General features: G+C 38.7%; 1 protein-coding gene and 2 long non-coding RNA genes across 4 annotated transcripts in view; 1 reads left to right on the top strand and 2 right to left on the bottom strand.

The window, feature by feature from the left end:
* Positions 1 to 12,303, top strand: part of CUL4A (cullin 4A) — a 34,272-nt gene extending 21,969 nt beyond the window's left edge. For both annotated transcript variants that reach the window (XM_063149916.1, XM_063149917.1), the window contains 9 exons: positions 713 to 817; positions 2,469 to 2,579; positions 2,961 to 3,046; positions 4,023 to 4,130; positions 5,313 to 5,426; positions 6,338 to 6,443; positions 9,464 to 9,636; positions 10,467 to 10,619; positions 10,894 to 12,303. In XM_063149916.1, the coding sequence (XP_063005986.1) occupies positions 713 to 817; positions 2,469 to 2,579; positions 2,961 to 3,046; positions 4,023 to 4,130; positions 5,313 to 5,426; positions 6,338 to 6,443; positions 9,464 to 9,636; positions 10,467 to 10,619; positions 10,894 to 10,989 (1,052 nt within the window). In that variant the 3' untranslated portion in view covers positions 10,990 to 12,303. The remainder of the gene's footprint in view (positions 1 to 712; positions 818 to 2,468; positions 2,580 to 2,960; positions 3,047 to 4,022; positions 4,131 to 5,312; positions 5,427 to 6,337; positions 6,444 to 9,463; positions 9,637 to 10,466; positions 10,620 to 10,893) is intronic.
* On the bottom strand, positions 815 to 7,350 carry LOC134414809 (uncharacterized). The gene is made up of 4 exons (XR_010026848.1): positions 6,888 to 7,350; positions 4,666 to 4,811; positions 2,158 to 2,246; positions 815 to 1,216 (listed from the first exon to the last, which is right to left on the bottom strand). It is a non-coding gene; the product is annotated as an uncharacterized LOC134414809 (long non-coding RNA).
* On the bottom strand, positions 10,978 to 16,831 carry LOC134414808 (uncharacterized). The gene is made up of 3 exons (XR_010026847.1): positions 16,734 to 16,831; positions 16,151 to 16,372; positions 10,978 to 11,153 (listed from the first exon to the last, which is right to left on the bottom strand). It is a non-coding gene; the product is annotated as an uncharacterized LOC134414808 (long non-coding RNA).
* Positions 16,832 to 16,842: the final 11 nt, after the last annotated feature.

The raw sequence follows: 16,842 nt of genomic DNA, 5'->3' as shown, positions 1-16,842 counted from the left end.
TCTTCGTTCTAAAATCAGCTTTATGTAGGATAGATTGCACAACACAGTGATACTGGTTAAAGCCATTATATGGGCTGTTGTCATTTGTGGATCATGGTGTCCCAGCTCCCACAAAGGTTTTCTTCTTACACAGAAGGTTGTATAAGGATACTAACATGGCTTAATAAATACTTAGCTAAATTCAAGGCTTAACCTTATTTCTGGCATTCTGAAACTACTAACTGGAAAGCATTGCTTCTGTTAAAATTTTAATGTGCTCCTACCAAGGAGCATGAGGGACATGGTAAAGATGTATAAAAATATAGTCCTCTTTATGTTGTTTGTTTCTGTTTCTCATAAAATACATTCATATACATTGTACGCTTCCAAAACATTGTCTTTCAACAAGTAATGTGCTTGTATAACACAAAATCTGGGAATTTTTAATGTATTAATTTTAATTATTAGACTGTGTTAATTTTTTGCCTTGGACTATTCCTTTTTGCAGTACCTTTCCATTATATATAGTAGGGCTCCAGTAATATTCCAGTAATACAGTAGGGCTCTGTCATTCCACTGAACACAGGGATGGGAAAATAGAAAATGTAGTGCTTATCCTATGTTTTAACATATATTAGTACTTAACATATAGTAATATTTCAAGCAGGAGATGCTTAAGTTGGTTATTTTAGATCTATTTTTTAAGCTGTTATCTAATTTCATTTATTTGTAGCAAAATATGTGGATTCCAAGTTAAGAGCTGGTAATAAAGAAGCAACTGATGAAGAGCTGGAAAGAATCCTTGACAAAATAATGATCATATTTAGATTCATTCATGGTAAGCAATAGCAGTTCACTGTTGATGCAATTAAAACTGTTCCCTTTGCTATTAGCAGGGCTGCTTTCCTCTGAGTGCAGGAGATCTTTTTCAGCATGATTTTCTGCTCAACTCTGTCTTTAATTCAGGTTGCCTTACTCTTGAAGGAGCACAATAAATATGCAGGGGAAGACAAATAGTTCTGTGGAGATTGGCGAGTTACAGACCTTTCAGAGTCTTGTGAGTGGAGACCTAAGAGTTGGAGGTGTTGCTGGAAGTTTTTTAACATAAATTAACCATGGCTGTAACCACAACTTCTCCTCTAATGACAGTACAGACTTTGCTGTCCACTTATGTATGTTGTAGGTACAAAGAATGAAAGCTCAGCAGCTTTCCTTGACTTCTCTTTTCTCATGATAGCTGAGAAGGAACACAGAAGAGGGTTCAAAATGACAGGAAAAAGTGTTATTGCTGAGTTTCACTGCCTTTGAAATGCATTTCCCCCATGAATTAGCAAATCCCCCCCTGTCTTAGCAAAAACCTTCAATGTGTTAGGATTTTTTTTTTCTAGATTGGCTATCAGAAAAAACAGTGGTCTAATCCAATATAGATACATTGTCACTGCTCTGGGGGAGGTGGAATGTGTGTCCTGGGCTGGGGTGGAATAGCAAGAATTACCTAATTCTGTATTAGTTTGTCTGACATCTGTGGGGTTCTCTCCTCATAAAAATCCCAAACAAGTACAATATGATGAGAAAGCAGTTGAGTCATAAAGTAGTATCATTTGCATAATTGAATCATAATTGCAGCATTTTTGTCAGATGGAGATGGTGAATGAAAACAGTTGAACTGGCAGCTTGTCAGCCCAAGAGAATAATTTTTGTTAATCTGAAATTTTCACCAACTCTTTTTGTCATCATAGTTTTTGTAGTACTGAGCTAAAAGCATGGATTTTATTTTGAGCTGTCTGGTACATAAGAGCTCTTTCAAGAACAGATGATAATTAATAGGTAGTTTCTGGGTATTGGCCTTTTTGATAATATCTTGATGCAGGTGGTTCATGAAACTTCATCAGGACAGGATGGGGAAGGAAGAAGACTACTATAAGATGCCCAAATTGGAAGCTGTTCACAAGGAATTGCGAGGGGCTGCTGTAGGCAGCACAAGTAGTGCCTTGGGTTACAGCAAAATTGTTCCTCTTAAAAGGGAAACACCTTGCACTGTCATATGGGAGAAGTTTGTGGGTATCTACATGACTCTTTCTTTTCAAAAGGCTATTGGCAAACCATGTGGGAAGACTTCTGCTAAATTTTCTTTCCCTCCCCCCCTCCTTTTTTTTTTTTTTTCTTAATAAGTCAGACCAGTGGAGGGAAAATGTTCTTCTGGACCCCAGAGTAATTTCATTTGATTTGTAGCTGATCCAGTGGGAAATACAGGGCAGCTCAAGTTCCTGGGGCAGAATAAAAAGAAATAAGTAACCATTTTGCAAAATATGTTAGAAATTATTAAAATATAAAAAGAACAAATTGTCTACATGTTTTTCTTCAGTGCTACATAATGAATATTCTGCTAATCAGCTTTTCATGAGAAAGGCTTGTGTCACAAACCTGAAGGGCAGTGATGCAGATAGAATGTACTATTTAAATTTTTTTTTTTTTCAATTTCTTTACAGGGAAAGATGTGTTTGAGGCATTTTATAAGAAAGACTTAGCCAAAAGACTGCTGGTTGGAAAAAGTGCTTCAGTAGATGCTGAGAAGTCCATGTTGTCAAAGCTTAAACATGGTAGGTGTCTTCAGATGTGTTAAATTTGTATTACTTTTTGGCATGCAAATTTGGAATCCCTGTTTTCTCATGCTTTTAAGTGACAAGCCAAATTTTAAGTAATAGCTGTTCAGCTCTTAAATATTAAGGGAGGATGTAAAATGTGTGTATATATATCAGACCTTTCATTATGCTCAGCAGCATCTATAAGGCTGACTTCTTAGGTATGAGAATGGTTTATTTGATGTACCTACAGAGGAGCAAAATCCTGAAAAGGTACCTATTTGTGGGTGCTCTGTCACCTGGTAAATGTGGCTCAGCTGTCTCAGGTAAAATGTTTATCACTTAACTTCTGTGCTTCTTTGTAATTGTGGGATCTTTGGGTTTTTTTGTGTGTGACAGAATGTGGTGCTGCTTTTACCAGCAAACTGGAGGGCATGTTCAAGGACATGGAACTGTCAAAAGATGTCATGGTACAGTTTAAGCAGGTACATTGACTTTTGTATGCTAAATTTTTCAGTCATGAGGAGACATGTAATGGTGCTATCCCTTGGAATAAGCTAAAATTAAACAAAACTGCTTTTGAGCAGGTCCTAGTAATAGTGTCTACTTGCCTTTCTGTTTATACAACATAATTTATTTACTGTATCCAATAATTTTACAGTTTTATTTGATTCCTTTTAAAGTAAATTAGTCTAAATACCAGATAGTAATTTAGTTAACTGACATCCTTGGAAGTCTGTGTCACTTTGTTCTGGTAAACTGGTGCTGCTCTGATGAATTTGTTTGAACAGCCCACACCAGAGAAACTCCCTGAAGGTTGCTAAGTGCACAGAAGCTGTGCCTGTCTCAGCCCCAGAGTTTCCAGCTTGTTGGTGACTGATGAAGGCTTGCAGGAATTACTGTACATGCTCACCCTGTTGATGCATTTCTCTCTGGGTACTTGTTTTGGGGCCTTACTGAAGGCAGGATGCTGGGTTAGAGACCTGACTCAGGACAACACCTGTAATAAAATACTGTAGTCACTCCTCTGTCCCAGATTTTGCAGTCTGGCTTGACTGATGCTCTACTTCAATTACATTAAAAAGTTTTGTCTAACAGATGGAGGAGTCCAAGGAGATCTTTTTGATCATACAGTCCTTGCCATGGTTTCTTTTCTTTGGCTTTATCTGTATGTGATTAAAGCTTCTTTGACCTTAGTACCCTGTATAGACAGAGGTCTAGAATGTTTCAAGGCATGTTGATCTTTTCTTTGTACTCCCAACCACTTGCTGTGTTTTGAAGTTGGGGAAGTGGTCATTAGATAGTTACTCAAAATCCTGGTAGAGCATGTCTAACCAAGGTTGTGGCCTGTAAGAATTTTTAGTTGTTACACTAATCCTAAATTTCTAACTTCAGTGTATACATTTTCTAATTTAGTATCCAGATAGCATACTTGAATAATTTTTGTCTCTTCTATTTTAGTATATGCAGAACCAGAGTGACCCAGGAAATATAGACCTGACAGTAAATATATTAACTATGGGATATTGGCCAACTTACACACCTATGGAAGTCCACTTAAATTCAGAGGTTGGTGTTTGAAATCTTCTTCTAAATACGCTTTAACAAATTAAATCATTATCACAGGGTGCATTAATGCCCTTCATTTAAAGTTTTTCTGCTGGATATCTAAGGTGTAATTTATGTAATTGTAAGGATTCCAGAATTGCAAAAAATAGAACATAATGGATAAAGTCCACTCTTTTGAGATGATTATTTCACTCAGTGTGGGTTTTTTTTTACCTGCATAATAATATCATTGCCTTACTTAGCATTGCAGTCAGTTACTTAAAAGTTTGAAATGGGTCAGTTCATTTTAATTTAGTCAATCTTTAACTACACTGGTTAAGCACTTTGAACTAGTCAATAGTTATGTTTTTGCAAGTTCCTTTTTTAAAAAATCCTTCATCTGTTCCCTCCAATGTGTCATACAAAAGTATCCCCTGCATTTAAATAGTATTTGCTTGAAAAATGATTGTTTCCAAGTTGAGAGATTCTTGCAAAGCTCCTTCCAGTAGGGATTTAGGTTGAAATGTGTATTTGGAGTCCCTGTTTCCTACAATACCTTGTTTGATCAGAGGTATGGAAAGCATTTCAGAGGCCAGAGGTGGTAATGGGGTTCCCACTCAATTTGGAAGATATGGAAGCTCTGGTACTCTTGTTCCTGAGGTGTCTTTTCCTCTGTGGCAGACTACATCTGAAGGGTCCAACCTGAGAAACACATGATGAAAAAGGAGGGGTAGAACCCACTTAGTTGGAAGTAAGAGGGTGTAAAGGAGTGGCATTGGACTGGAGTTCCATTGCATCCACAAACTACAGGAAGAACTTAGGAGCAGATGGTACTAGCCAGTGTAAAGGTGTGAGATGGATGCTTTTTGTCCCATGACTTCTAGGTCAGATTCAAAGTCAGGGACAAAACCAGTATCTCTTTTGAGGTTTAAAACCCTTTACAGGGAATTTATTTTACTGTTATTCAAAACAAGTAAATTAAAAACCCAAGGAAAATGCAGTTATTTTTGAATTGAGGCTTTCTTATATGCATAGTAGTACCAGTGTACTTGAGAGCAAAATTTTGCTCTTTGGGTTTTAAGTTTTTCCCACAAAAGAACCTATTATGAAACATGGTTGAAGAGAATAAAGAAATTACATGTGTGAAATCATTTGGTATCACTGCAAGATATAATGCTAGTGTTTCTTATCTTTTCTTAACAGATGATAAAGCTTCAAGAGGTATTTAAAACCTTTTACCTGGGAAAACACAGCGGTCGAAAACTTCAGTGGCAGACCACTTTAGGACATGCTGTCCTAAAGGCAGAATTTAAGGAAGTAAGTTTGCTTACATAATGCTTTGCCTGTTAGGTTAAAATTTAAGTCAATTATTTGGAATCTAATTGTGTGTTGCATTTTTTATAAAGGTAGTAATATTTTTGTGGAGGAACAATCACAATTCAGTACTGTTATTTTGTACAGAAAGTAGGCTTTTTTAAATTAAACTGAAATACCACCTAGCTAACAAGACAACGATATTTGATAGGAATTGTTGCTCATTCCAGTAAATTAAGTTGTAATAAAGCAAAAAATTAAAACAAGAAAAAGAACACGGCAATTTTTATCTGTAATTTGGGATTGTTTTGATTGTAGAAATCCTGGTGATGCTTTTGGTATGCTTGACACAAATAAAGAGACTGAAGGGTGTCAGTCATGTGATGGCTGTGGTCAAAATTTAAATGCTTGTTGAATATTTAACTGTCAAATAGCTGCAGTTTGTTCATGTGGTTTTGTTTTATCTCATGCAGTCTCTTGCCTTGTAATAGTGCAGCTTCACTGAGCCACAGCAAAGACAGAAAAACCCTTGAATTCTTCTACCTACTTGTTGTGAATGTTAACTTGAGTTAATTACAGACAAATTCACTCTTGATAGTGGCAACACCAAAATGTCATATAGTGTAATTAAAATGAAGTGAATCATGTGAAGTAAATACCAGGCCATTCTAATGAGCTTCTGCTGTGTATTGTATTGTCACTGTTAGGGGAGCAAAAAAAGGAGATTTTATAAATATCCTGTTTCCTCAATACTACATTCAGGCAAATTGTTCTGTGTGCCAGGCATTCTAAAATGCATATGCATTCTTCTAGAAATAGAAAAATTAATGTATACTTTCTGTAACTGTCAGTTGTAGGGGATACAATAGAAGATTCTCTCTGAATATTGCTATTATGTGTTGTTTCTCTTTTAGGGCAAGAAGGAGTTTCAAGTATCGCTCTTTCAGACATTAGTATTGCTTATGTTTAATGAAGGAGATGAATTCAGTTTTGAAGAAATTAAAATGGCTACTGGCGTAGGTAGGAAGAACACTTCCTTATTTTTAAATTTATTCATCAAGTGATTGGCAATTATGATTTGGTACGTGAAGGCCTAATATTAAGAAGTTTGTCACGATCATTAGGACAAACTTTGTGCCAAAGGCATACACACACCAGAAGAGATGAGGAGAACACACTGCAGGTGTTTCTTAGTGTATTTTCTTGGTGTGTAAAATTGACCCTTCACAAAATTATTAGTAAGAGCTGTGTGGCATGTGGTACTTCTAACAACGTATTAGATTTACAAAATGTTTCACTGCAATTCTTAAAATGTAAGTGGTGATAAAGACTGTTGTGTGTACAGATCATTTTTGCTCCTGTTCAGTTTCACATACTATATTTTGAAAATGATCTATTGTAGAATGCTCTCAGATGGGGGTGATTTAAGAGGGTATTTTCAGTTGAACTGTTCTGAGAGCTCACCTGCTTGTTGCCCATTCCTGTCACTGGGGTTCCCCTTCACAGCAGGTCTGATGTGTTCAGAGCAGCACTGTGTGCTGGTGTGTACTTTGTAGCTCTCTGCCTCTGCATTTGAACCTGGAGGACAAAGAAAGCTGAGGAAGAGTACAGTTTTGTCTTTAACCATCTGCAGGATCTGTCTTGTGTTTTTATGTTCCTGGGTGGGCTTTTTTCCCTGCTTTTTTCCCTGAATTCTTACACTCTCTTGAAATAGTTCCAGCCAAAACATGGTCATCATTACTCTCTGCAAGTTTTGCATCAATCAGCAACTTATACCCTGTAGTCCTTCACATGTTGAAACTTAAGATCAACCTAATACAGCAGTACCTAAAAGAGTATTTGAGCCCTTAAAAGTACTAAAATATTGCAATATATTTACTGAAAGACTGTAAAATGGGGATACCAAGAATCCTTTTGGTTCAGAATGATGCATTGCAGAAGGAAGTACAGCCTGGGTGCTCCATTGTCTCAGTATCAGTGCTTCAAGTCACTTAGTCATCCTTTCCCTTAACAGTAAGGGAGCTGAAGAAAATCCATGCCAGTGATGATAATCATCAGGATAGTCTGGAGAGGCTCAGTAGGTTGGAGTACCATGTTTACAGAACAAACACTGGTTCATGCAAGCCTGATCCAGGTCCTGCTTTCTCATCTTGGGTTGCTGTCCCTTGGAGCTGGTATTCTGGCTGCCTGGCAGCAACAGATAAAATCTACTGCATGGAAATTCCATTATAGCACAAAATAAGGAATTCAATAGACTGTTTTTAAGGCAGGTAGATGGAATTGATAGTTAAGAGCTACCTCTATATCATTGCACTGAGCTCCATGTCTGTATTTCTCTCCCCTTTAGAGAAGTAGTATAGAAATTTAGGTGGTGAGGACAGCTCATGGTCCATGGGGTTCCTGTGAAGCCAGGATGAATAGTACAGAATCACAGAATGGCTGGGATTGGAAGGAATCTTAAAGATAATCTAGTTCCAGCCCCCTGCCCTGGGCAGGGACGCTTTCCATTAAGCCAGGTTACTCAGAGCTCCATCCAGCCTAGTCTTGAACACTTCCAGGGAAGGAGCATCCAGAATTTCTCTGGACAACCTGTTCTAGTGTCTTGCCACTCTGACAATAAAGAATTTCTTTCCAATACCTAATCTATTGTTTCAGTTTGAAGCTGTTCCCCCCTTGTCATGTCACTACATGGTCTTGTAATTTACAAGTCCCTCTCCATTGTTCCTGTAGGGATTAACTGGCCATGGTTGGAACCTGTGTTTTCCAATCACTGTTACAATAAATCTTCATCAGCCTCTTTAATGAGATTGTCCCTGGTGCATTAGACAGTGAGAAAATGCATAAACTGTTACTCAAAGGAAGAATGGTCACCTTCTCTCTGATTCTGCTTCTTCAAGATGTGTTATTCAAATATATTCCGTGTTTTTACTTGCCTGTCAAGGGAGCCTCTAGGAGCTGTAGTTTTTACTTCTACTTCAGGGATTGATAGGTAATTGTAAATTCCTTCCCTTTGGCATCCTGTAACCTGTGACTTCACTTGCAAAGCTCCAGAGTGTTTTAACAGCAGCCTTGTGTTCAGGCAAAAACACAGCTCAGCAATCTGCATTTACTGAGACTGAAACACACAAAATGTCTCAAATGTCATAATGCCAGTTTAGCCCACGTTGTGTAAAGGGTTTTTTTTTTTAAGAAATCACAGAACAGTTGGAAGTTTAAAAGAAGGAAAAGGTTGCTCTGTGTAAAAGCTCAAGTATTTTAAAAATAGCAATAGTGTTAATCTTTTACTCAGCTGTACCTCAGCACTAGATTGCAAAACCTTTCAGGAGATCCAGCACATTCAGTGATAATTTTATACTGTGACTAAAGTATTCTAGAGACTGCAGAGGCTGTTTCAATGCAAAATCTTGATAAAAGACTTTGCAACATAATTAGAATGTTTAAGATTTCATTTTATGTTGTCTAAATGCTTTTAGCCTTATATATTACTAGGTAAAATTTTCCTCACACACTTGTGTCTACTACTTTCCCATTTTGGGGGAATTTTGACTATAATAGCTGTCAGCTCTACCCTCCCACAAAACTTCATCCTGTCAATTTAGACTTCTGTGTTTTTATTTGATTATATATTCTTTGCTGTGTGATAAAAACACTGATCAAATCTTGAAATAGGTGACTTTGAGTTTCTTGTCGTACACTGACTTTTTCTTTTCCAAAGTCCTGTTACTACCACACATAACTAAAGCAATAAAACTAAGTTTGTGTTAATGTGAAATCTTTTCTGAGACTGTTTTGGAAGGAAAATTCACTGAGATGAGCATAAATCTGTCTTTCTGATGTATATAATCCTGTGCATGCTCTCAGCATTTAACCTGTGAAAGATGAGACCAGGTTTGAAGACTGTGTGCTGCTTCTTAATTGGAACTTAGATGAAAGTATTAACATAAAACCACTGGCTTTTCAATTTATTTCTAGATTAATCCTATACAACTCCTGATGTTAATGTTTTGTTCTGCTTTCTCCCATATTTGAACTCTTCACAGAGGACAGTGAATTAAGAAGAACCTTGCAGTCTTTAGCTTGTGGAAAAGCAAGAGTATTGATTAAAAATCCAAAGGGCAAGGATGTAGAAGATGGAGATAAATTCATCTTTAATGGTGATTTCAAGCATAAGTTGTTTAGAATAAAGATCAACCAGATTCAAATGAAAGAAACAGTACGTACTTTTTGCATTCATTCAGTTTGTGTTATCTGTTTATCTGCATATCCCATATGGAAAGATGTAATCTCTTGTATTTTTTTCATATAAAGAAACAAATATTTAAATTCAAATTATAATTAATTTTCAGAGTAGTCAGGATGACTCAGAGAGGCAACAAAGACTTTAAAATCACTGAAATTGAAAACTTGGGTTGCTTCCCGTGCTTGCAAATTTAAATGGCTATATATTAAACTAAAGGGATCTTGTAGATGTTTCAGTCCATCTAGGAAGTTTCTATGGTATTGCTGAACTCATGAATCAAATGTCACCCTGTCATTCTATATTTAGCAGATAAGAAGTCTATAAAAGTTAAGGTTGTCCCTGATTCTGCAGTGAAAACAAACCTTTTTTTGTTGTATCTGAATTCCCATTCTTGACACAAGGTGACATATTCTAATTAACAGTGACTTGTTTCTTTTTTGCCTTTGCATATTAAATTCCCTGATGGTCAAACTGGAGTTTGACACCAAACACTGCTGTGTTTGGGCTGTCAAAGTGTTATGGGCTCTCTCAAAAATCTTAGGGGAGTTTCTAAGATTTACTTTTGTTTATCAAATACTGTAAGACACATTTTTTCCTTTACATTATCCTGAATTTTCTCTTGTACTTGCTTTAGCAGTACACTTCACAAATCACTTAGCTCTTGGAATGCAGCAATGCATGCATCTGTCTCAAAGATAAATAAGAATGCATGAGCTTAATTTTATTGTGTAGGTTAACTATAGAGATAGAATAAAAGTAGCAACAGAGGGTGATATGATTTGTGATGTTGTGTTGTTCTTTAGGTTGAGGAACAGGTCAGCACAACTGAAAGAGTATTTCAGGACAGGCAATATCAGATTGATGCTGCTATTGTACGAATAATGAAGATGAGGAAGACTCTTGGTCATAATCTTCTTGTTTCTGAATTGTATAATCAACTGAAATTTCCTGTAAAGGTAACTCATGTTTTTGTTTGTCAAACCATCCTAGATTTATCTAAATATATGTAATATGTGTTTCTATTTAGCTTGTCTGTAAGAGCAAGAAATGTGAAATATCATAGAATTAAACCCAAAGAGGAAGGTATTGTGTAAACAGAAATAAGTCAGAGTATCATACTACATCAATTACATACTATGATGCATTTCTTATGCAGCTTTTAGCAGTATTTTTTTAATATGTTTGCCTTTGTATTACTAACTGTTATACTAATCTTATCTTTTCTTGTAGCCTGGAGACTTGAAAAAGAGAATTGAATCTCTCATTGACAGAGACTATATGGAGAGAGACAAAGACAACCCCAATCAGTACCACTATGTTGCATAAAGAAGAAGAAATAGTTTTATTTAAAAAAATTTTAAAAACCTTAAAAAATAAAAACCAAAATCATCCGCATATATCTTTAGGACACCAAATACATATGCTGTTCCAGACTTTCCTTTTAGCAGATTTCAGGCTGATGTACATTATTCAAGCAGCTGCATGCACTGCTGTGGAAAAGAAGCAAAATGACATTAATTGATCACCTTTGTCAAGAGTTCTTACTAATTTTAAATGCCCTGGCTTTTTTTTTCCCTTCAGTTAATCTTTTGTTCTTTTGGGTTCTTCAAAATTTAGTTTTACAGTTTTCTTTTACAATGTCACTGAAGTTGGATAGAAAGGTAAAAGCACTTGTGTGAGAAATATTTCTGTCATGCAAGTCTGGTTTCTTCATTTAGGTGTTCCTAACTGCATCCACAAAGTCCCTAAATGCTGCATTCTTTAGCTACAGTTACAACTTGGGTAACTTTTTAAAAACCCTTCATTGATGAACGTGTATGTACAAGCAGTGTTGTTGAAATACACTGAAGTTTTGCACCATGAAAACCCTTAAACTTGTGTTCAGGTAATTTTCTTCCAAGTTATTTCAAACTTCAGTCTGGTTTGGATAAATCAGGTTTTGAAGTGAGATTCTTGAAGTGCCAAGAGGACAGCTGCGTTCGTGTGTGTACTGAGCTGTTGGATTCTTTAGCTAAAATATGGATTGTTCTATTATTACTACTTCTGCTGGCTTGGGTGGCAAAGATAGATCTGAGTCAAGGAGGCCCTACCTCATTTTAGGGCAGCAGGTGTATTTCACTGTAATTGCTGTAACATTTAGTTCTGCCTTGAAAATAACATCCAGGGAACCTACTGTACAGCGTGCTCCACTTTAAGAAAACAAAACCTTTTTTTAAAAAAATACTTTTATGGTCTCAATATTGGGAAAGCATAGCTTTTTGTCTTGAAAGACTGAGGACTTTGTGAGTACTTTGTTACATATTGTACATATGTAAGTTGATTTGAATTAAAGAGTGAAAGACACTGTAGATCTATTAGATAACTGTAACCATAAGGAAGACACCTTTTCTGGTAATACTTGCAAGACTCTTTGTTTTTCTTATTTGTCTACTGGTATGTTTCATTCTGAAAAAGAGCTACCAAAGGAGTTTTGATCACTACAGAAAGGAGAATTTACCTGAGCAATATTTTCTTGAGAGATACCTTACTAAGTTTATGTAACGTGGGGTTTGTGCATCAATTAAAAGGCCATTTCTTAAAGTAAACAGTGCTATGAGGTGACAACTTGTGGAACTACATATTAAAAGTCCTTATTCTGTCCTCTGGTGTTATTAATTGTATTGCATTCTGAATTATTTTTGTTCCCTTTGTGTTTGGAAACTAAACACGTTTAGCTTATCATATTTAAAGCATATTTAATATTATAATTTAATGTAGACTTATTTTAATATTTGAATCTTCAGTTAATGCAAATAAAATCTTTGATGCATATTAAGTATTAATTTCTTAGCCTTTGTGAGGATGTGGCACTTCAGTTTATTTTTGAGGTTGGTTTTTTTAGTGTTCTACCATTCACTATGTAGTTCACTTTTTATGTATTTGGAAACCAGTCAGATCCATCTTACCAGACTTCTAAACCAAAAAGGAATATGTGCCTCACAGAAAGGTAATGGCCAGAGAGGCTTTGGCTGCACTGAAAGCTGGCAGTAGTGTGCAGGAACTGTTAGGAAGCAGTGAGAATGTCCTGCCTGCCCCTTCTGAACCCCAGTGTTCTGGTTCAGTAGTTTTAAACAATAGCTTAAAGCAGTGCTGTTATCCTGAAGATGACTGAAATGGTTCTGCCTCAAGAAGCAATGTTAATTAAAAGTGCTGAGATACGCAGTTTTTTCTTAATTGCCACAGACTAAGGGCTCTTTGGCCACTTTATTCTGGTCTAGCAATTAAAAATGAATTGTTCCACAGCAGTGGAAATTATGAAGCCTGTCTTTCTGTGCTGTATGCCCTTGGTACCCAGCTGCATCATCCCCTGCAAATAGCCTCAAGCAGCAGTACTCAGAGGGGTTCTCCTTGGTTCTCTACCCATCCCCTTACCCCTGAACCTACAGAGAATGTCATGATCCCTGAAAACTTATCCAGACTGGTCTGCAAGTGGCTTCAGAGGTTCAAAAGCTTTGGGAGAGATTGACAGGCCAGGTAATTGTGACTCTCTTTCTCAGGTCCTCATTTTTAATTTGATTTCCTCAAATTTTTCTTACTGAGACATTTTATGTGCTAAACCAAACAGGTAAGGAGTTATTTTATTAGTCAGCATGGAAATCACTTCTCCATAGTGGAAGAGCTGCATTTGATTGCTTTTCAGTAGCTGGTGATGGAATTTGGCTGAGCAGTCTGACTGCCTGAATCAGCTGGTTCTTTGGGGTCACATTGCCTGAGTGTACCTGTACCCACAGGGCAGAGGTTGCTAAACATTTCTTCCTGGAAGATCACCCAGTGTTGAAGATGTTGAGCAGCAGCAAAGTAACAGATGTCCTCTATAGAGCATCAATGTTCAGGTATGTCAGGGAAATGTGGATCTTGGCAATTCAGTGTCCTTAGAACAAATTGTAGAGCAGCTTCTATGGAATCACAAAAATAACAGCAGGAGCCTGGATACAGCTGGGGGCTCTAACTTACCCAAACATATCCATTTAAAAAGCAATTTTCCTAAATGTGACATGCTGTTATCTGGCCCAGCATTTCCTGAGGGAAAGTGATTGTAAGAATGTAGGCTGGGCGCTGACTTACAGGTGCTTCCCAAGCCTGGCAGTTCCAGCTCTCCAGCCAACAGCCTCCTTTCTGCCCTCTCCTTGGGTCTTTTTTCCTTAGTTCTGTATTTTAGCTTTCCCTGGATTCCTTTAGCTGAACCTGGGTTTAGCATTTAACTCTTGATCTGCTGCAGCTTTTTTCATCCTTTCTTTGTGCCATACATCTTTGAAAAAAAAGTTACACACCTTTCAGGTAACTGCAATGTCTCAATTGGTTATGCAGATCTACCTCTGCACTGCTCCAGGCTGGGGCAGAGTGCCTGGGAAGCTGCCCAGTGGAAAAGGACCTGGGGTGCTGGTGACAGCAGCTGAACATGAGCCAGCAGTGCCCAGGTGCCCAAGAAGGCCAATGGCATCCTGGCCTGGATCAGCAATGGTGTGGCAGCAGGAGCAGGGCAGGGATTGTCCCTCTGTACTCAGCACTGGTGAGGCCACACCTCAAATCCTGTGCTCAGTTCTGGGCCCCCACTGCAGGAAAGACACTGAGGGGCTGGAGAGTGTCCAGAGAAGGGCAACAGAGCTGGGGAAGGGTCTGGAACACAACTCCTATGAGGGAGGAGCAGCTCAGAGAGCTGGAGTTAAGGCTGGAAAAAAGAAGGCTCCAGACAAGGAGCCTTATTGCTCTCTCCAACTGCCTGGAAGGAGGCTGTAGCCAGGTGGGGGCATTGCTCTATTTTCCCAGGTAACAAGTGACAGGATGACCGGGAAAGACCTCAAGCTGTGCCAGGGGAGGTTTAGACTGGATATTAGGAAAACTTTCTTTACTGAAAGGGTTGTCAATCACTGGATCAGGCTGTCCAGGGAAGTGATGAAGCCACTATCCCTGCAGGTTTTTAAAAGGCCTCTAGATGTGGTGCTTAGGGACATAGTTTAGTGGTAGGCTAGGCAGTGCTGTGTTGCCAGTTGAACTCACAGTTGAACTTGTTGCCAGTGATGTTTGAGGTCTTTTCCAACCTAAATGGTTCCATTCTGTTTGTAGGTTTATTATCTTTGGCAGGTATGTTCAGGAGAGTGGACTCTGTACCATGAACTTGGTCAGCCATTCCTAGCAAGTCTCTTCTGAAAGTAGGTAACTGTGTGAAGTCAGGTAATACTCAGCAAAAGGCTATGGGAAAACAGAGTCACGTTTCATGGAAATTCTATCCTTGTAAAATCTCCCAGCCTGTACTCTGTCTCCTTTGTTTGTACTCTGCCTTGGCTTCACAGGACAGTTTTTACTGTAGTATGGCTCCTAACTCTCCTGGCTGCTTCCCACGAGCAGCCCAATCTGCATCCACAGCTCTTAAGAAAGGCCAGGGAGTGCATCATGGTTCCTGTCTGGGCCTGTGAGCATGCTGCATGGCCAGCAGCTCTGTCAGATGAAATGTACAGTGCCTGGGTATGGACTATGTTTCCTTTGCCTCAGTGACAGCACAAATCTGGACCTCCAGGCTGTGTATATAGCAGCTTTTACAGAAGCTTTGACTTTGTTTATGTCTTACCCTGCTCTCATGTTTGATTGATGTCAGCCAACAAGTTACCAAGCACTGAGGCTGATGGCCAGCACGGTTGTGCAAGGCTTGATGCATTTGTCTGACAAACACCCTGGGAGTACTTGTACTGCAGGGAGGTGGAAATTGATACATTAACAGTGGCCCAGTGAGCTAATGATCCACATCATGGAAGGTCAACATCGTTCTCTGCTGATAACCTTATGTTCCTTATTTACCAAATTTTACCACAGTATTGTTGCTTTATGCAACTCTTTTTTTTTTTTTTTTTTGTGAACAATCCAAACATCTGTAGTTTTTCCCTTCATAGATGCCTACTGATTTTCCAGCAGGGAGGCAGAATACTGCACACCAAGTTTAAACCTGACATTGGGCCTCTCTCCCCATTTGTCTTTGTGTTCTGCAGGCCTTCCTCCACTCCCAGGGCAGGTTCCAAAAACAGTGATCCAAAATGAGAACAACCCATGTCCCACCTCCATTACCCTCAACCCCTGTGCAGATGAGCCATTCTTGACCATTCTTGAAACACTTGACCAGAGCTGCTCATTATGTCCTTTTCAAACTAACTTCTGCTTTTGGCAATGCATGGAAAGAATCAAGATTGCCAGAAGTGCTGCAGGGAAAAACAAGCAAACAAAAATAATGCCTTACTGTGTCTAAAAGTGCACAGGTAAAAATGCAGCATTAAAAAAGAAATACGTGTTTATAGCAATAGCGTTGAAAATGAAAGGCAGATCCCCATGCCATTGTTAAGGAGCAACTAAACTTGTCCAGGATGTTTTGGGGAAACAGGAACTGTGAGTGAACTGAGACAAACAGCAAGGAAAGGTCAAGTTCACAGCAGCTGAACTTGACTTTAGCAGCTGGGACTACCTAAATTGCATTTCAGATGGGTTCAATGTAAAAAGGGACGAAGGCAGCTTGGGAGCAGGAACCATTCTGCCTCAGAGATGAATCTGGAGCAGCCTGCAGTGAGGAGAGGGACTCTACAGCAGGCACTGGGAGAAAGCAGAGGCACACATTCCAGTCGGACTACAAACAGGATTGCACGAGCGAGATACAGCTTCTGGGGTTTCAGGTGAAGTAAGCATCCCCCTGGTGTGGATAAAAGAGAGCATTGGATTACAAAGTGATCAAGTGACCTGGGCTGTCCATCTCCATTCCGTCTGAGAATGTTTACAAGCTAACTTCACCTTTTCTGGTTTTCTCAAAAAAAAAAAAACAAACAAAAGGATTCCTTAACAATCATCAGACATCTGAAGCTATGTGAAATTGCAATTTTTACCCATGCAACAACACGTCATTAGCAGTCCCTGTTTTGCCTTGGAACACATGTGACTCATATGTGTATCTGGGTATACAGAGATAGAACACTTCGGCGACAACAGACCATAACCTTCCAATGCTTTTACACAGCTGGGACTGAATTAATCCTGTGTGAGAGGACTGTACTCACCTCAGACTGCCTTTAGCTGCAGCGTCACAAGCCCACCCTGGAGCAGCCCGGAGCCCAGCGGCACCGCCGGCCCCCGCACACGGCCCCGCTCTCGCGAGAACTCCCCCTC

Source organism: Melospiza melodia, chromosome 2, assembly GCF_035770615.1.
Source record: "Melospiza melodia melodia isolate bMelMel2 chromosome 2, bMelMel2.pri, whole genome shotgun sequence".
Taxonomy (NCBI): Eukaryota; Metazoa; Chordata; class Aves; order Passeriformes; family Passerellidae; genus Melospiza; species Melospiza melodia.
Note: the sequence above shows the minus strand (reverse complement) of the source record. Positions and strands in the feature narration are given on the sequence as shown.